Source organism: Microtus pennsylvanicus, chromosome 15 (assembly GCF_037038515.1).
Source record: "Microtus pennsylvanicus isolate mMicPen1 chromosome 15, mMicPen1.hap1, whole genome shotgun sequence".
Taxonomy (NCBI): Eukaryota; Metazoa; Chordata; class Mammalia; order Rodentia; family Cricetidae; genus Microtus; species Microtus pennsylvanicus.
The window spans coordinates 20,846,457-20,866,696 of NC_134593.1; the positions used below are offsets into that span (position 1 = coordinate 20,846,457).

Below are 20,240 nucleotides of genomic sequence, written 5' to 3' on the forward strand. Positions count from 1 at the left end.
TCACTGGCACCCAACTGGATCCACCACGTGTAAACACCACCTACACCATAGTCAACTGATGATAGGATTAACAGCCTCAGCACGAGGCACTGTGCTCTGGCTGGTCCAGTTTTATTCTTTTTCCTAAGCCGAAAATAAAAACTTAAGACAGTCTCATAATTTATTATGACTGAAATAGTAAGTAGCTTACATCTTAATTGCTTAAAAAATTAAATAAAGATTTTTAGTAGACCCCTTAAACCAAATTACTAAGCCTGAGGAGTCTCCTTCATTCCCTCCTGCCAGGGTCTTGGTCCCTGATTTACCCTCTCCTCTCTCGAGCGCATGGTCACAAATCCATGCCCATCCTGACCCTGCATGCACGGGACCACCACTCTCTCAGCTAAATCAGTTACAGGAATCTGTTTAGTTCATACCTTACTTGACTGGTTCAGAAGCCACCTGGGAACTAGACAGAAAGTATGGCTTAGGAGGACCATGATCTTCAGTGGTTTGCTCCTCACAGTGGGGGGCCAGGAAGGTCTTCGGAGAAAGGGAGGAGAAGGAACTGTATCTTGAGTGTCTTTCCCCACAAGACCTGCCATTAGTCACTGCACCCAGCCCAGGCTATCTGGTTACAAATCGACACTGGCTCTATTGTCAGTGGTTACTAGTTAAGAGTTCTAGACTTTTCAAACTTGACTTTGGATCTATTAGCATCAAATGTGATGGCCTCTAGCTAGGAAACAGACACAATGTGAGCTGTAGGGTTCTTGCTTCTTCTCAAGCCGACAGAAGAAAATTAGAGACGGACAAGATGAAGCCATGCTCTCTACTCTTCAAGACGTGTGCATCACACACTCCACTTGTAGAGATGCTAATGAGATAAAGCAAGAGGGAACCAGTAGCCAGGAGCAGGCCAGGGCCGGGCAGGGCAGGCATGATGGCCAGAGGTCAGGGTTATTGATAGGGGCGGGGGGGGGGGGGGATGCAAAAGATATTTGGCTAGCAGCATCCAGGAAAGCTTGGCGGGTACTGAGATAAAGAGATCAGACCCTGAAGTGTAAGAGAGATGTGGACACATAACCACAGGAGAGCCCAGAGGCCAGGATGATGGTACCAGACGACCGAAGCTTGGGAATTTACAGACTTAGTTTCCACAGTTCTACTGGCTTATAGATCAATTGGCCTAAAGGTTAATCTATTTCCTGCCAGGATTAGACAAATCAAATATCACCGTACTGGTCTCTGAGGAGAAACAGAAGGACAAAGGGAGTCAGGAAGAGCTGCGCACGCTGCAGGAGAGTGGCTGGAAGGGCAGAGAGGCGATGACTACATCCACTGAGGCCGTGTGAGGAGCCTGTCCTGTGCCTTCATAGGAAGTCTGTCCCAAAGCACAGCTCACACTTCTCCATTCCTCTTTAGCACTTGCTGGATTCCACTTGGTACTTTAATTAGCATAAACGCTATAATTAACGCTGGAAAAATCGTAAGCCATCAAACAGCAGCTGATCGGCTGCGGCATTTCTTTGCGAGCGCAATAAAGTTAAAAGAATTTTTCCTGCTCTCAAGGATGTTTTGTTCTTTTTATGACCCACCCACCTAGAAGCCTCTTGGTGTTTATTTGCCCGGAGAAACAATGAAGCTTTGAAACTCTGCACCAAGAAACAGAAAAGACACCATAAAAGAGAAATCCATCACGACAGCTTTGACCATCTGTGGTGAGGAACAGGAAGCTCAAATAGGACCTCAAAGGGATAGAGGCAGGATGGCCATCTGGGAACTGAAACAAGGGAAACCCGGGCCCTGCCCTCCCAGCTCTAAGTGTGCACTCTCCTTAACCCCTGGAATGCCACGTGCCACCATAGCCCTTGGAAAGCAGGGCCTTGCTCGGGGGCGGGGTGTCATATTGAGGCAGACACATTAAAGCCCCAGAAATCTTCTTGGGATCACGAATTAGTGAGGTGGGTAGTAATTAAAATGAAGTAAATTGTGGGATTATCTTCATTTGATGGTACTTAAATTATTTATAGCACCTCCCTCCCAAATAAGCGTAGTGCATAACTTAAAACTTCTGACTGAGTCTAGGGGAAAAGAAAGATCTAGATTTAGAGGATGTTTCCCGCCGCCTTCCATCCCAGCAGAACTGCTCCTGGGCTTAACTCGTCTATAGTTTAAAACCAACAGGACTTAGGCGGAAGAGGGAAGAGGTTTGCAGTAAGTTGGAAAAAGCACTTCTTTTGAGTCTTAGGACATGGGATGAATCTGAAAATTCAACCCATGTTTTGCAATCACTTTAGTTATTAGAACTCCACCTGGTACAAGAAAAACAGGGGCACAAAAATGGAGTTGCCTGTCAGGTGTTAGGGTTGAGACTCCATCAAGACTCTGACGAGTGTGGATGTGGCCATCAGAGACAGACATCGAATAGGCACTGTTCTGCCTTCTGGTATTAGAGCTGACCCAGGACTTCCCCTGGGTGTGTTTTTAGGAGTCTACCTATATTCCTGGAGCCTAAACCACAGAAAACATTGCTGCTGCTGCTGCTGTTGAAGACACAGTATGATGGGAACTCCCCTCACCCTCATCCCGATGTGCGGTTTTTCTTGAGGATGGTCAGTTTTCACTGTCACCTTGACACAGTCTAGAATCAACCTGGGAAGGGAGTCTCAGTGAGAACTGTCTAGATCGGAGGGTTTTTCTTAATTAGGTTACTAGAGGTGGGAGAACTCAGTCTGAATGTGACCAGCACTATCTCATGGGCAGGACGGTGTGGAATGGAAAGGAGACAGTGAGCTGAACAGAAGCAGGAATTCACCCACTGTTCTCTCCTCTTGACTGTGTATAACACATTGGCTGTCTCAGTTCCTGTTCCTGTGGCTTCCCTGGAACGACGGACTGAACTCTAGAACTGTGAGCTGACAAATCCTTCCTGCCTTGCTTTAGTCGAGGCATTTTACCACAGCAAAGGCATATTTGCCACTTTCGCCTGCTGTGGTAAAACACCAGGACGTGAGAGCTTACGTTGGTTTACAGTGCCAGAGGGAAAAGGGTAACCAGAGGGACAAGGGTCCACCACAGTGGGGAAGCCACGGGGACAGGAAGCTGGGACTCACGTCTCAACCACGAGCCTGAGGCAGAGAGAACAAATGAAAGTAGCGAAGGTTTTCACTCTCAAAGCCGGCCAGTCCCCAGGGCACGCTTCTTCTAATAAAATGTCCCCAAACAGCACCAGCAACAGGAACCAACTGTTGAAATGCCTAAGACTGAGGGGGATAATTCTCATCTAAAGACCACAATAGGAAACAAAATACCCCAAATTTAGAAAAAAATCAAAAATAAAACAAAACAAAAAGTTGTTCTCTGTCATTTCCACTATGTCAGGGATGGGGTGGGGTGAGTAGTTATCCCTTAGTGTCCTGGGAGCTCCGCTTCAGGGCTTATGTTTGTCTTCTGGATTCCAAAAATCCATGATATTCAATTATCTTTTAAAATAGCTAACATTTCATGATCACACACATCCTCCTGGACCGTACACGCATCGTCTACAGGACGTGGAACGCCCAATGCAGTGTAAAGGCCGGTGGATAGCATACAGTGTTACGACAAAACAAAGATGCCCGTTCATGTTCTGTGCAGAAACATGTCTTTACGATGTTTTTGACACCCCAATTGGGTAGATCTGCAACCGTGAAATCCCTAGATACGGAGGGCTGGCTATATTAACTAAGATTATTATGTTCTTAGAGTCAAACCAGTAATTAAGTCAGCCGAGTGACATTTATTTAAGCTAAATTAATTAAATTGCATTAATTAAATTAATTATCAGGTCTTGAGAAAGGAACAGAGAGCCTGTTCCTCAAAGCACACGTGTTTACTGAACCAGCTGGGCACAGACTGCTTAATTAGAATACGAAGTCCCTGCTTCCTCCCTTGCTCCCCAGGAGTCTCTTCTCAATGACTGCTATTGCTATGGCTAACACTGCCCTGCCCGCAGGAGTCTTCCCATCCCGGCCAACCTTCTAACCTACACGCCACTCCATCTGTCACTCACACTGGGATCCAGCCTCTGCATGGTGGGTTCTGCCTGTCGCGGGTGGGACTCTGTCCTCGGGTCTCCATATTTGGGCTTCCTTCCACACTTTATCGCCTTTAATAGACTATTTTGCATCCTGGCATTTGAAAGGCCATCCCTTAGCATGCCCCCTGGGTGACGCAGCAACCCCTAGGAGTTTTAAAAAGCAGCTGACCTTAAAGAAGAGCACAATTCCTATCAGCACCCGCAGGCTGTCTAGGAGCTATTCATTTTGTATCTGTGTGTGTGTAAGTGTGTTTGGAAGACACCTGCCGTGAATCACAGTATAGATAAAACCCTCTCTTGTGAGTTCTTAAAATACTTTCTCTGGCATGCTCAAAATAAACAGAGAAGTTAGGACAATGTTTTAAAGACTCAGAGGGAGATACTTTCCAACTGAATTAATTCCTGCTTGACATCCAACTTCAAGCTTCTCTTTTAAAGAGGAGGGGCTGGGCCTGTGTTCAGGGTCTCCCGAGTGCCGCAATCACAGGCACAGGCTGCCGGGCCTGGGTCAGCTCTGGCTCCTTTCGGCCTGTGGGGTATTTTGACCTAGCATTTTTCATCAGGGACTCCATTACACGGCTGGCTGGTCTCTCGCTGTGTTAATTACAGAATCTGAAACGCTGCTGAACATGTGCAGGCTTCTTCTCCTCGTCATTAATCCCAAAATAGTTCAGGAGAGCCATGCAGGCTGACTCAAACCTAGAGGTGATGTAAATGATGGGAAGATGTGCCTAGGTCTTAAAGGAATGCCGAGCCGTTGGTGCCAGAGGCTCGAGCATCCAAGGTCACTGGGATCTAGGGCTGGATGTCTCACCCTAGAACACTGCAATTCCCTGGGGACACCAAGGCATGCCTGTGTTTATTTTTACAGTTCTGGAATAGAACCTGGGCCTCATGCATGCTAGGCAGGCACTGTACCACTAAGCCACGCTCCCAGCCACATTGTGATTTACAATGACTTAATCCTGGCATCTGGGAGCTCACTTAAGAAGCAGTGTTGAGCTGGGCACTTGTGCGTCATCAGGCAGACCCCAGCTGAATCCCTTTTCTTCTTCCACGTGAGGAGGAACACAGGGAGCAGGCTGAGAAATGCCAGTAAAAATTCTGGTGCCTTCTTGAAATAAAGAGGGATTTGCTCTGCTGTACTCTGCTGGTCCTTTCTTCATTCGCTCCTCAAAATAAAACTTCTTGGGTTAAGCCCCTTCCTCAGGGGTCCTGGAAGTAGCAGGACATCGAGTTCAAAGGCCACCTAACCTGGTCCTCACTAGAACGAAAGGGGTCCCCAACAACCCCCTGAGAATAAACGCTCAGGATGAAAGGTTGCCCTCTGAGACCCGCTGGTATGGGCCCTGAATCTGCGGCTGCAGTCAACGCTCCAGCTGATGACTTCGCTTCTCCATTCCCTCCCACGCATTTCTTTCCAGTGTTTCCTGGGCACTGGAGGATCACAGATTCATTCATTAAAAAACCTCCACAGCTTGGTGAAATGGGCTGGCCAGATCTCATTTATTGTTTTTAAAATACGCGGCATTTCATCTAAAACTTGTTCCGTTTAGCAGTGCCCTTTGACCAGATGCAGCTTATTTTTTTCCATGAACAAATATTTAAATCAGTCCATGGGCTTTAAATGTCCAACAGAGGCCGAGGATAAGAGCTGAGAAGGTAGATGTGCGGGGGGCCGGGGCTGGATAAGAACTGATTGCCCATTTCTCAGAAGGATGCTCCCCTTCTCCAGAGTCGGGCAGACAGGGACCAACAAAAGAAGCTCCAGGCTCAGGGGATGGTGTGATCTAGTCAGAATGTCTAACTTTATTCCACTGGTAACAGGCAAAACTGACGGCTCGTATCTACCGGGAGAAAAGAATGGCGGCAGACCGTGTGAGTTTAGGACACTTTCAGAAGACTTTCTTGTACGGACAGCTGAGGAAACACACGGCCAAGGAGCCACTGAGGGGCACGAGTCTGAGACAGCTGAACAACCACACAGAGCAAGTGTGCAGCAGCTCTCTAGAGAGGCCAGGACATGTGGACGGAGCTTCAACAGTCCCCCGCTTCCCTGGAAATGCTACAGCGCGGGGTGTTGCTAGGCCCACGCTTACCCAGAATCCCAAGCATGACCAAGACCAAAAATCAGCAAACAAAGAAAGTATAGTGGCTCACACCGCTGGCCCCAGCACTGGGAGGCTGGTGAAGTACCAGCACAACTTCCAGGATAGTCAGGTCAATGGTATTGTGACCCTTTGGCAGTCAAATGTCAGATATTTTTACATTACAATCCATAGCAGTATCAGAATTACAGTTATGAAGTAACAATGAAATAATTTTATGGTTGTGGGTCATCACAACATAAGGAACTATATTAAAGCGTTAGGAAGGTTATAGAGTGAGACTTTTAAAAAAAAAATAGCCGGGCGGTGGTGGCGCACGCCTTTAATCCCAGCACATTGGGAGGCAGAGACAGGCAGATCTCTGTGAGTTCGAGGCCAGCCTGGTCTACAAGAGCTAGTTCCAGGACAGGAACCAAAAGCTACGAAGAAACCTTGTCTCGAAAAATCCACACAAAAAAAGAATAAAAGTAAATAAATAAATAAAACAGAAGAAAAAAGACTCCCACAAATGTCATTTGATCGCCTCCCCAGCCCTTTGACAAAGCCTCTAATTACCACGCTCAATGCCATTAGAGGAAACCTCAAAGGTCAGTCATTAGGATGACTAGGTCTGCTTCTTCTGCACCAAACGTCACAAAATACAGTGTGCTCTGGGTGCCTGGGCTGCTCTGGGATCAGCCCCGTGTAATAGCACAGGGCTGAAGTCTTAGTGCTCTAGCGACAAAAGTGACAGGATCTCAAGTTTAAAGCCAGCTTGGGCCATATTGGAAGACAGGGTCTCAAAATACCAAGACTTGGGAACATAGCTTAGTGGTATGGCACTCGCCTGCCATGCACAAGGCTCTGGGTTTGATCCTTAGTGTGGAAAAGAAAAGATTTCAGGAGGCCTTCGAAGGGTGTCCTCTGCAGAGAGGGTTGTAATGACAGGGGCTGTGTGGGTATCTGGGTTTGTTTTTACCGCGTGGGCAGTGGCACCTTAAACAGAGCGGCAAAGAGGAAGAAGTGGGGAGTCTCTGCTCAGATGAGGTCAGGAGGCTAATGCTCCCCACGCCAGGGTTGTGCTGCCTCTGCAGTGTTCTGATCTTATCCCCATCTTCCCTATCTTGCAGGCTCCGTTTAGGAGAAGAGAGTCAGTTAAATTCAGACATCTCTGGGAGCGGTTTCCTCTCTGGGTTGCTGAAAGTGTTTGTTGAAAGCACACAAGCCACACTCAACTGTTCCCCACACAATACCACAGTGAGGCTCCATAAACAGCCTTCTTGCCAGCAGTGACCTGGCTGGACACCAGCGTGTCTTGGTCTAGGGACCAGAGACAACTTCAAAACCCCCAGTAAGCCGAGCCCTTCATTAGTGCACACTGGCTTTGTGGACCACAGTTCCAGTAAGCGGCCTGGAAAATCTGGCCTCTAAGTATTAGCAAACTCACCAAATCGCTACTGCAGAAACAAAACCCTGACATGTACACACAGCAAGTGTGGAGGGAGGACCCTGCGCCATGGGTATCTCTCCTGTATCCACACACTGCTGTAATGTGAAGGACCTTGTACCATGGGCATCTCTCCTGCATCCACATACTACTGCCGTGTGGAGGATGCTGTACCATGGGCATCTCTCCTGCATCCACATACTACTGCCATGTGGAGGATGCTGTACCATGGGCATCTCTCCTGCATCTGCACATTGCCATTTTTCTCTGCTCGATGTGTGTGTTCAGCCACACTTGCACGTGTCTGTACGTGTTGAAGGCCAGAGGTCTTCAGTGTCTTCCTCTGTCACTTTCCATCTTCATTTGTGGGACAAGGTTTCTCACTGAAATTGGATTTGGAGTCCACAGATTGCTAGATGGGGGGCATCTAGCCCCCACAGGCTCTGGTGCTACGGTTACAATTCCAGAATTTATGTGGGTGCTGTGAATCTGAACGCAGGTCCTCATGCTTGCACAGGCAGCACTTTACCGACCGAGCCACCCCCAGCTCTTTCTCCTAGTGCTTTCGAGAGCTGCTGTCTCCTAGGGGAAACAGGGACTATCCCAAGAGTGTGGTGTTCAGTACAGGCAGTGGGTCTAAGAACGCCAATAAAATCAGAGTGGCCCGTGAACAGCTCTGGGCACAAGGCAAGACCTGATGGGAGAGGGGGGAGATTTTGGTCATTAGAGAACCAGTCTCTCCACAGCCCACTTGTATAACGAAGAAAGTCTAAAATGGGGCTTGGTAGCACAGGCCTATATGCCCAGCTACTCAGCAGGTTGAGGCAAGAGAATTGCTTGAAATGAGTTCAAGACTAACCTGGGCAAGTTCAAGACTGCAGCCAAAAGAAGTGGCGTGGCAGAGCACTGCCCAACATCACAGGGCTCAGTGCCAGCATGGTGAAATCAATTAATAATAGGTATTGCCTACACAGGCATTTCCTTCTCTACAGGGAAGCCCGTGCCCCGCCCCAAGGTGATTTAAACACAAGAAAGAAGTGACTGTCCCCTATTGCCATAGTTACTTTTCTCTGGCTATGACGAAACACCCTGATAAAAGCAACTTAAGGAAGGGTTTATGTCGCTCCACAGTTTGAGGGTACAGTCCTTGATGTGATGGTGGGAAAGACAATGTGGCGGGAGCCAGAGGCAGCTGGTCACACTTCACAGGTAGGCAGGTGAAGGCTGCTGTTTAGCTCCTCACCCCAGTTAACCGAATCAAGATAGTCCTTCGCAGGCATGGCTAGCGGCTAACCTAACTAAGCAACCCCTCCCAAGTGTGCCTACAGGCTTATGGCCGAGGTGATCCCTGAGCCTGACGGTTGACCTATAATGCTGACATCACACCCTGACATTGTTTCCTGTGTGAAATTTGGAAGGGGTGATGGTGAGTGCAGAGTAGACCCCAGCTTTGAGTGGCCTATAGCTGGGGCTCCATTTTGACTCTATGTTTATTCCCTGGACGATAATTACACCCAGGGAGTAGGTTTGGGATATGACTTAAGAGAACTCGTGTCCAGTATGGTGCCACAACCCGCAGGTGTAACTCAGGACCTCCATCTCTGCGCCCGTCTGCCTTGTCCAGGCTATAATTTCACCTGCCTGCTGCCTTTAGCTCCCCTGCCCTGAGTGTGTGCTTAGGGAATATGACAGTCCAGGAGTTGGCTCCTCCTAGGACAGTGTCGGGATACATCTCTCTCTGACGTAGGTAACCAGCAAAGGACAGCACAAAGGGGCAGCCTGCTCTTTGATATGCTGATAGCTGAAGAACCCTGACTTCAGCTTGGTTTCCTCCTTTCCCATTCCCAGTCCCCCACCAGATGCATGCTGGGAACCCCCATAACAATGTAGTCCGTGCAAGAGCTGCTTCCATCCACCCACAGCCCCTCGGCCAGGTCGTTAACACCATGAGTTGGTAGCAGTGCTTGGGTGACTTTGACATATGGGGCTGACAGTGGCCATGTTGACAAAGGCACTTCTGTTAAATTTCCAACTGCACGCTTTGTCCTGACTGTTTCAAATGTGCACCCGCTTGGGACAGTAAGGTGCGAGAAGAAAACACCCGAGACATTTTAGAGCTAAATCCTGCCGTGGGTCTGATGAGAAGTAAAGCATCTGTGGCTTTTTTTTTTTTTTTTTTGAGTAATGTTTATTCGATTGGGAAGGCTGCTGGGGCTGAAGTAAGTGGTTTAGGAATGATTCAAAGCGGCTTCCACCAGAGCACAACTGTGTTTAAAGTGTGTTTACACTTGATGTTTGCTTTGTTCTCGAGCGCTTTGTGTAACGAGCCACGTGAATCTAAAGTCACAGCCATCAGATAAATCCCTGCGTGTGGGAGAGAGCAGAGCAGGAGCCGCGGTGACCTGCAGGCTTGGTGGCTGTGCGTGGCTCAGCACTCAGCAAAGGTTCCAGCTCCTCGTATTGATGCGTAATAAGCCGTATTGCTAAACACTGATGGTTTTCTAATGGGAACTTAAAAGGCCTTCTTATATAACAAACCAAAGGCATTTCAAAAATTAACTTCAAAAAGAAAATTGAACTTATTGAACACTTTTGTTTGCTTGAGGGGAAAGAAATAAAGGGAAACATCAATTGTCCCCCAAACAACACATTTCTAGCCTCAGAGCTTTCTGAAATTCAGTAAGCCAAACACAGTATTTTGAAGTTCTTTCTAGTCTGTTTTCTACCTCTATGGGTTTCCAAAAGATAGAGGTAGGGGCTGGAGACGGAGCCTGGTGGGAGAGCGGGTACGTGTGAAGCCTTAGGTTCTGGTTCCCCGTAGGGTAAGCAATGCACTGTGCACACTGCGTGTACCGCTCCCCACTTCAGGTCTGGCTTTTCCAACGTATTATTCATTAGCCTTGCGGAGCAGCGTGTCGCAGAAACACTTGGGCCGAGTCTGTCTCTGCTAGCCATGTCGCTCTTACCCTGCATAGGGGAGCCAGAGGCTGGCCGTCATGGAGACTGACACACCCAGCCCCTTCTGAGTGCCTGTGTGTCCAAAGATAATATGACTTGCTTTGTTTTTGCTTTTTGTTGGTTCATTTAGACAAGGTATTACTCTAGGCTTGCCTCAAACTCAAGGCCATCCTCCTGCCTCTGTCTCCTGATGCTGAGGCTGCAGGTGAGTCACCATGCCTGAGTGGTACTACGACTTTCATCCCTCTACATGAAGTGCTCAGTGATCCGAGAGTCAAGTGCCCGGGGAACATTTTTTTTTAAAGAAAACAAAACCAAGTTTTAAAGGAAATGAACTGACAGTCTCTGGAAACCAATAGCAGTGTGAGGCCAGGTTTTGTTTTGTTTTGAAAAAGAGAAAGGGAGGTCCTGGGACCCTGTTCCAATCTAGTACCGGGGGTCCCTGGGACTACAACTCTTTATCTGAGTCTGTAAGCCCTAGCTGAGCCTGTTTCCACACGCACCGCACCCCACCGCTTGAGGCAGCCTGAAGGACGCCTACTTCCCACAGCCAGGATGCTCAAGGGCACAGGAACCCCTCAGAGGGACTGAAGAAGAAGCTCTTTGTGGATAAACTGAAAAGCCCGGAGGAGAAGTAAAAACACAAGACGCCATGCATAATTTCCCCCAAAGACTTCTAGATCTCCTTTGAGGAGATTAGTCCAACTCTGGACTGGTTCCCAAGGAGGGTGCCAAAGACAGCAAACTCTGACAGAGATGAAGCTCACCAAGACCCCAGGCTCTCTCCATCTGAGATGTCAAAGTCCTCAACTGGGCCTGCTGCACTTCCAACTTCACAAATATTTGTCTTTACTTTCTAGAAAGTTTGACACATGGAGAAATATGTATCTCTATATGTTAAACTAATTAATCGTCTTTTCCAACTTGTATGACCAAAGGCTTCATGAGACATGAGGCTTGCACGTGAATTCTGCGTTCAAAGGCCCTTTCACGCAACCTAAGTTTAGCTAGAACCCTAAAGGCAAAACATCCCAAAGCCTGGGGATTACATCGACATCAAACCCACCACATTAAGTATGCGGGGGAGGGAAGGACCTTAGCACTTTCCAGCTCTAACCTGGGCTCTGCTGATGCTATTTGTTTAATAACTGTGAGATGAGCTTGCCTGCTAAAACAAAGGGTTGAGCAGGACCAGGTCCTTGGGTTTTAATTGGCAACAGGACGCATCACGTGCAGATGCCTAAGGAGGGGCCACTGGTAGCTCCCGTATGGCAGAGTCTTAGAGTCTACGGTCGGTTTTGCTGTTGTTTGTTGGCTTAGAAGTTCTGTCCCTTCAAATGAAGAATACGAAGTAATTGTATTTTCGTAAAGGAAATAAGAAGGTGGAGTGCAAAAGTTTCAGAACCCTCCTGGCGGGATCTTATCAAAGGATGCAGACACTCGCAATTTGTTTGGAAGGAAGTTTAGCTACAGAAAGAAGCAAGAGGGCACATACCATGAATTGGAAACTTTAACAAGGATTCCAGCAAGGCTGTGCCAATAGATGCCAGGGGGACATGCACCTCCACCCCCCTGCCTGGCCCATTGCTTTTCCTGTGCAGTGAAGCCTGGCTGCAAGCTGAGCTGGGATAGCAGATCATAGCTCACCCCTGGCTGGCTGACCCCATCCCTTGCCTGTGGTGTTTGTTCATCCACTTTGCTTAGCATTAAGACAGTGAGCAGCCACCAGGCAGGCTGGGAACACAATAAATGCTCTTGTTTCCAGGGGGGGAAACACACAAAGCTAATGGTCAAAAGGACTAACATTAACACAAAGACTTAAGTGTCTCCTGTATTGGTGCCCTGACCAAGGACAAGTACAATGAGTCCTCTCTCCTCACTGACTTGATAGGAGAGAGAAACAAAAGCAGGAATGGGCAGGAAGTGCAGGGAATATGTTATGGAGGGCAAGGGTATCCTAGGAGGAACTTGTGAAAGGCAGACAGCCCTGTGGGATCCTATCAGGGCCAGAGTAGCATAGCTGGGGATGAGCACCTGGACAGCCCAGTGAAGCCAGGTCTCCTGCACTGAGCATCTGAGAGGAAGGATGCAAAGGAGCAGGGTGTGGCAATGCAAAGTGTCTGTCTCCTGGGGATGCAAAGCAGAGGTCTCTATTCTGCTAGGGTCTGGACGCGAGCACACACTAGGAGCCCCGTGGCAGAGACGGGTTCTCTGAAAGGCCTGCTGCCACTTGGCATGTCACTCACAGTGCGGTTCGTAGGGAGGAGGCGGGTCTCCGCAGGGCACACACTCCATGTCTTGAAACCCAACAAGTTTGGTCTTCCGGTAAAATCTAGAAGAGGAAGGAGAGAGTCCTGGTTAGTGCTGTCATCTAAGCTCGCTGTTGAAGCCGAGTTTCACGTCATCGGTCACCAGCAGCCTCTAGAACCAGCACTTGGTGAAGTGAGGCACCCAAAGGCTGGGCAGGTGGTGGACACTGCACAGACTGGTTCCCTACACAGAACATCCCCACTAGGGTGGGATGCTGGAGAGGGGGTGTGAAGCCAGTGGGCTCTGGCAATTCTGTCGTAACCTAAACCTAAGCCTTTTAAATAAACTACTAGAGTTAGCATTTGAAACTTAGGAGCCCAAACCCAGCACATATATTTTCATTAGACATGTTTGTGGGAGGGTGTTACAAACTAAATATTAATTGTGGTTGCTTCTAGATGGTAGGAATTCAAGTCATTCAAAACTCTATCAATAAATTAATAAATTAAATTTATTTAAAAGGAAACATAAAGCATCAACAATATAGCTAATGAGCAGCATCAAATTAAAAATTAGCGGGCATGGCTTGCCTCTTAAAGGGACAGAGTGGACCATTACAATTATGATTATGGAAATGAAACTACAAGGACGAACTTACAACCACCGCTGTGAAGGTGATGCTACAACTAGACAAACAGCAAAGAGCATCATCCATAATTAAACCAAAGTCTTCATGTGATGATTTGTTTGTTTGTTTATTTTGCTTTTTGAGACAGGGTTTCTATGTGTAGACCCAGCGGCTGTCCTGGAACTCACTCTGTAGACCAGTCTGGCCTCAAACTCGCAGAGATCCACCTGCCTCTGCCTCCCGAGTACAGGGATTAAAGGTGTGCACCACCATGCCTGGCTAAAACTGGTTTTAAATGCTTAAACTCTTAAATAATCAAATGAATGCTAATTGATGTGGAAATCATTTTTGTTTGGAAAGTAGGGAAAAGATTAGTGCGTACACACAACGCACACAGGGTGGGGGTTATAGGGGTCGACACTGACAGATAAAAAAGAGGCCCTGTACCATCCCTAGAAATAAATAAAACTGAAAACGCTCAAGAGAAAAAAGAACACAAGTTTTAAGGTCTCCCAAACTATATTCATGTATTCACGTCCTGTCTTGAAACCTCTAGTTTCTGAGTCCCGGCTTTTTTAAAGTTACAACCAATAACTCGACTGGCAATTTAGTGATTATCCTGTGTGTTGGCGTCTGACCTTGAGTTTACCGGGCACTGTGAGCAGGTTGGTAATCCCGGAAACGTGATAACAGTTGAAAAAGGTCTCAGCTGAGCTTGCCATGTGGTGGCATGTCTGAGAACCCAGGAGGACTGAGGCCAGCCAGAGCTATGCAGGGAGACCCCTCGAAACAAAACAGCACCCAGAATTCCCAGATTCTTTGGTAAGCCACTGAGTAAAATAGCAGCTGACCGAGCTCTGGACGTTTCTGCCTGTCTAACAGCGCTGGTGCCTCCTCTGGCCCTGCCTGTGAACTGTGCCCATGCCACCCCTTCCTGGCTAGTCTTCTACTCAGTATTACAGGTCACTCAAACATGGCGGGACTTCTCCACCTCCAGCCTCACAAGCATGGTTTTCAAATACATAATCTATTTGAATAAATTATTTTGGTAACTGGGTTTTTTTAAACTTATCTATTTATTTGCTTATTAAGGAAAACAGACATCAAAACAGTCATACAGCGAGGGGAATTTCTTATTTTTTAAATGTTAAATAATGTCTACATTCAATTCCAATACTTGATCTATCTCTATTTTTAAGTGGCTTTAGAAAAGGTATTTTTGTGCCTTTAGTGTCTGCTGTTGAGAGTATTGGGTATTACTTTTTCATTTTTTTACACAAATTTTCTTCTGTACTAAAAAACTATTATAGGGGGCTGGAGAGATGGCTCAGAGGTTGGGAGCATTGCCTGCTCTTCCAAAGGTCCTGAGTTCAATTCCCAGCAACCACATGGTGGCTCACAACCATCTGTAATGGGGTCTGGTGCCCTCTTCTGGCCTGCAGGCATACACACAGACAGAATATTGTATACATAATAAATAAATATTTTTAAAAAAACTATTATAGATTTTGCCAATAATAAATGAAATTATATTTGGTAATTTCCTTGACGGAGGTATAAAAAAAATCACAATATTTATTTATTTATTTATTTTTGGTTTTTGAGACATGGTTTCTCTGTATAGCCCAGGCTGTCCTGGAACTCAGAGATCCACCTGCCTCTACTTTCTAAGTGGTGGGATTAAAGGCATGCTCCACCACCTCGGATATGCGTTCCAGTCTCTAACAAGACACGCTTAAATAAGAAATCTCCCTTCACCCTTGGTGGTTTTGTTCTGAGACAGGGTTCCATTAGGTAGACCAGACTGGCCTCAAACTCACGATCCTCTTGGCTCTGCCTCCTGAGTGCTGAAAAGAAAGACGTGGGCCACCACATTTGGCATCTGTTGCCTTTATTTAAAAACCTTTATATGCATCCTTCTGCTGTGGCAAAAACCACACAGCAGCAGGTTTCCCATCATAAGCAGCTTCAGGTGTGCGCTTGAATTGTGCTGCCTGCAGGCACTTGTGAAGCCGAGCGCCAGGCTCCCTCAGCTTCCCCGGCTAAGGCTCTGGTCCTGTCGGCCCCTACTTCAGGCTCAGTAGCTCCCCGATTGCTCTTCCCTCTGTTTCTGTGAAGGTGACAACTCCACACACCTCATCTGAATGGCAACCACAGCATCGCCAGCTTGTGACTGGCCTATTCCATAGCATGTTATCCATACTGGAGCAAGAGATGAGACTAATGTCTTTCACAAGGCCAAGCAAGGGCTGACTTCTAGGCTCCCCTTGGGTTCCTTTGGCCTGTTTATTGCTCTTTGTGCCAATACATACTTTTGGCTATTGTAGCTTAGTGCTGTGCTTCAAAAAGAGGGAATATGAGTTCTCCAATCTCCTCTTTGTAAATTTTATATGCCCGTAAGTGAGTAACTTCATGAGAATCTGGTAGGAAAGCGCTAGATCAGATATTAATTGAACATATTTTCATAGTCAAATCAGAGTAGAAGTTTGACCAATCGCTGAATGCAGCCGGGATTTGATCCAGTTCATGCAGTTTTAGATTTGTTCGCATTACAAGTGGCACAGTTTCCTATTGCATCATCCATGGTCCTGTTGAGGTCAAAGGTCAACCTCCAGCGTTGTTCCTTCCACTCTGGGTTTTTTGAGACAGTTTCTCGCACTAGCCTGGAACTCATCACACAGGTTTCATCGAGCTAGGATTACACACACACACACACACACACACACACACACACACACACTAGGGTTGGCTTTTTGACTGTGGGTTCTGTAGATGGAACTCTGGTCTCCGAGTCTCCGTGGCCAACACCCCTTGCTAATTAGGTACATGTTTCATCACTGAGCCACCTTGCCATCTCTTAGTTTGTGCCACAATCTGGGACACAGAAACATTTGAAACTGCATTTCCTGTCCAAGTGAGGTAGGAAATACATTTTTTTTTAATGAAGCAAATGAAAGGGAACACAGACATCCATTATATAAAAGGTTTGGCTAAACTGGCTTCGGAAGCTCGAACGATAAATCTGTTCCTGGCTTTCGGACAGACAATATGAAAAGACAAAAGAAACCCATACTGACCTTCGCTTACTCGCTGTGGGATGAAGAGCGTCATGTAAACACATCGTACGGATGTGAAACTCACTGACGGCATTGTGAGGAGACAGTTCTAACTGAACTCACTCCAAGCTAGACTGGCTAGCCTGGCGGACACGTTTGAAAACATCCTAAGAAACCCTGTGGTGGATCGGCACTTTCCCACCAGCGAGAGCTCTGCCACCAAGCAGAGCTATGGCGCAGTCGGCTCTGGTTTTACAGCGCCCTGGCTTGAGACCTCTGAGCCACCGTCCAGCCAAGGTTCAACTCTGCCGCACACAGGATGGACGATGGATGCAGGATGCCTCGGAGACAGCTTTGTTCAGACTGGCACTCCAGATTCAGGCTGACTGGCCAGGTCACAGTGTACCTTGTCAGCAGTCCACAGTGACCCCATATTTGAAACTGCACAAATGTCAGCGATAGGGCGAAGTGTTAGCCTCCGAGCCCAGACCTCATCAGCAATGTCACAGTCGCCTACAGACAGGATCTGAGCAATAGGAGAGGAGGACAGGAAATGTGCAAGCCAGTCTGGGAAGCTCTCAAGAGCTAGGAGCTGATAGAAAACTTGAGCATAGAAGGGGCATGGGACAAAGAATGGACAGATGAACGGAACCCTTTCCTGCAAGACTTCCTCATTCGACGGGCACCTACCTGAACAGGAGGAGCAGCGCTGGGGGAACAGCCCTGCCCCTCCACTCACCAGCTAGGAGACTCCAGGCATCAGCCATCTCTCTCAGGACCAGTTTCCTTCTTTGTAAGGAGTGGACAATGCTCCTTCTGGGTTTGCAGCATGGTTTGGTGACAGTGCAACCCCCAGGAAGTGTTCAGCTAGTAGTAAGAGCTCATTAAATGGTATGGCCAGCAGAAGCATGGAAGAGCTAGAGAGGGCAGGTTATGCCTTCAGACCTGGGTTCTAGTTCCCCACTGAAGAGAAAGGACAGGTCACGAGAGGCCTGCTGTCACTCTGAGGTAAACAACCTTTTCTAGTTTGCATTCTACTGCTACAATAAATACCATGAGTAAAAGCCTCTTGGGGAGGAAAGAGTTTATTTCAGCTTATAGCTACAGTCTACCACGGAGGGAAACCAAGGCAGGAGCCTGCAGGCAGCACTGATGCAGAAGCCACAGAGGGGTGTTGCTTATTGGTTCTCTTTTTGTGATGTGCACAGCTTGGCCTTTATACACCCCAACCATCTGCCTAGGGGTGGTACCCACTGTGGGATGGGCTCCCATATCAATCATTTAATGAATAAAATGCCCCACAGACCTGCCTACAGGCCAATCTGATGGGAGCGTCATCTCAGTTAAGGTTTCTCTTCCCAGATAACATTCTAGCTTATGTCCAATTGTGGAAAAAAAAAAACAAAACATAAAACATAAAAACAAAACACAAAAAAACCTAAGCAGGATACAGCCATGCGAAGTGTTCCTGGTTGCAAGGCCACTAATGGGCAACCCTGTCTAGTGTCTACTGTGTTCATGCTGGACTGGACAATCCCCTAGGAGCTTTATGCTTTACCTTCCTAGCCCTCCAAGAACACTGCAGGGTGGAAAGGGTCTTAGCTTGTGAGTGACTGGCAGAAAGATAATGAACATATGTCGAAGCCAAGGAACTGGGTCTTTGTCATTATTTAGCCTGTGGGCACTGAAGCCAGCTACACACACACACACACACACACACACACACACACACGGTACGAAGGGGTCAGGTGGCTCCTGTGAGTGTGGCCTCGGAATCACGACACTAGTCACCCTCACCGAAGCAGTGAGGCTGAGGAGGCAGAGGGGGAGAATGACAAAGACCACCTCAACATGACCTTGACAGCACTGGCTTCGAAGCAAGAAATACTTTGATTTTTCCTTAGTTTACTGTCTGCAAAAATATATTTCAGCTATTTGCCTTCTCCATGGAAAGCTAGGTAATCCATAGGAGTACTTTAAAAACAGTGTAGAAGTACCATCTGCTCATCTATGAATGCTGCCTAAGAAAGGATGTATCTTTAAACTAAGACTGCCTGTCTTTTCATCTATGGCTACTCTACTGGGCGTGCATGGGTGTGGTTTGGATCTGTGGCTCCCTTTGGGCAAGTAGCTTTTCTACATATTCCCCATTGGCTTTTATTATTGGAGAGCATCTACTCAAAGTCTTTATTCTTATTTCAAATTGTCTTTTTGGATTATTGAGTTGCAGGAATTCTTTATGCCTAAAGAATATGGGAGACTATGGTGAGTCAAGTGACTCCCCCCGGCAGAGACCCAGAACCCAAGGAGCTGTGAAAGTAGCAGTCTAAAACCAAACACACATGAAAACCAAAAAGGTATGCCATATTTCTTCAAAAATAAAAAACTTTCGTGCCCCAAAGACACCATCCAGAGAGCGAAAAGTCAGTCACAGAGCAGGCTGAAATGTTGGTAAGTCCCACGTGTGACAAGAGGTGCGTTTACCTAGACCCATGTGGACCACCCGGGATGCATGTCAAAGAGTCCACGGAAGAGTCTCGCCATTCCCACCTCTGTCTCTTCTACTTTTCTCCTATCTTACTCTTTTCTCCTCCTGGGACTCCCTGGGCCTCTCTGCAGAGGCAGGGAGAGCAAGTACGCAATCACTGAGCTCCATCCCTAGCCCTGTCTCTCCTTAAAAACACGGGGAGATGGCATTTTCCAGACATTTATCTCGAGTGTTTATTTGGGGCGGTGGAGGTGTGGCATGACATCTCACTTGGAGTTAGATTTCCCCTTCCACTAGGAGTGACCTGGGGTTCGAACACAGGTCAGCAGGCTTGGAGGCAAGCATTCTTACCTGTTCGAAGATTCTGCTGACCCGGATTAAACCTTAAAGAAAAAGCCAGCATGATGCAAGCTCCGCACGGTCAGGAATCTCCGCCACCTTCTCCTCTGACCTATTCCAGGGACTGAGGGAATGCCCACTGCTGCAGCTCACAGGGTTCCTCTTCTGTGAGCTGCCGGGCATTCTCTTCATCCACTTGTCTAAGTGCCCCTGTTCACTACTTTGCAGAAACCCTAGGTTTTCAGGGCACACTCCTTTGAAAGTGTGACTGCTCTTGCTTTGTCACAAGTGCCGGGAATGGAGTAAGCTCAGAGGCCACAGATGGAATGGAACAGAAGTTCCAAATGTTGCCCGAACATCTTCATGTTCTTATCTCTGTGTTTTCAAGTTTGGAGGGAACAGAGAAATACCTTGGGAAACATCACATTAAATAACAAAGAAATGGCCCAACTCACCCGGGCAAGCAGTCCCCGCAGACAGCGTCGCTGGTGTGTGTGCAGTTGGCCCTCTGAAAGCGATTCACTAGTGCACAGTCCACGCATGGCTTGCACTTCTGGAAGCCCCAGTCCTCCTTGAACCTGTGCGGCCTGCAGGGCACACACTGTGCATCCTCTCCGTAGCCGAAGCCACATTCCTGCGGGGATTAGTGGAGAAAAGACAGCTATTCATACTTCGCAGGCTTGAAAAAGAAAAGGCTGCTGGGATAGAGAAGACCCACGGAGGCCCGCCTTCCCTGGCACAAAGGCAGCCCTTTTCAGCAAGTTCAAATGTGTCTTCCCTGGCTGATAATCTCTCTTGCGGCCTGCCTGAGTGTCCTTAGCCATCCACTTTTTGCCAGAGGCGGTGAACATGTGTATAAGAAACAGTCTCCCAGATTCCCACGGATTCCCACTGGGGCATTAGGGCAGAATCGTGGCCCTTTCTTCT

General features: G+C 47.6%; 1 protein-coding gene across 6 annotated transcripts in view; it reads right to left on the reverse strand.

Moving 5' to 3' along the window:
• Tnfrsf19 (TNF receptor superfamily member 19) overlaps window positions 1–20,240 on the reverse strand; it is an 87,961-nt gene that overhangs the window by 26,863 nt on the left and 40,858 nt on the right. For all 6 annotated transcript variants that reach the window (XM_075949098.1, XM_075949099.1, XM_075949097.1 and 3 more), the window contains exons 4-5: window positions 19,769–19,947; window positions 12,799–12,884 (exon numbers count right to left, since the gene is read on the reverse strand). In XM_075949098.1, coding sequence (XP_075805213.1) covers window positions 12,799–12,884; window positions 19,769–19,947 — 265 coding nt within the window. The remainder of the gene's footprint in view (window positions 1–12,798; window positions 12,885–19,768; window positions 19,948–20,240) is intronic.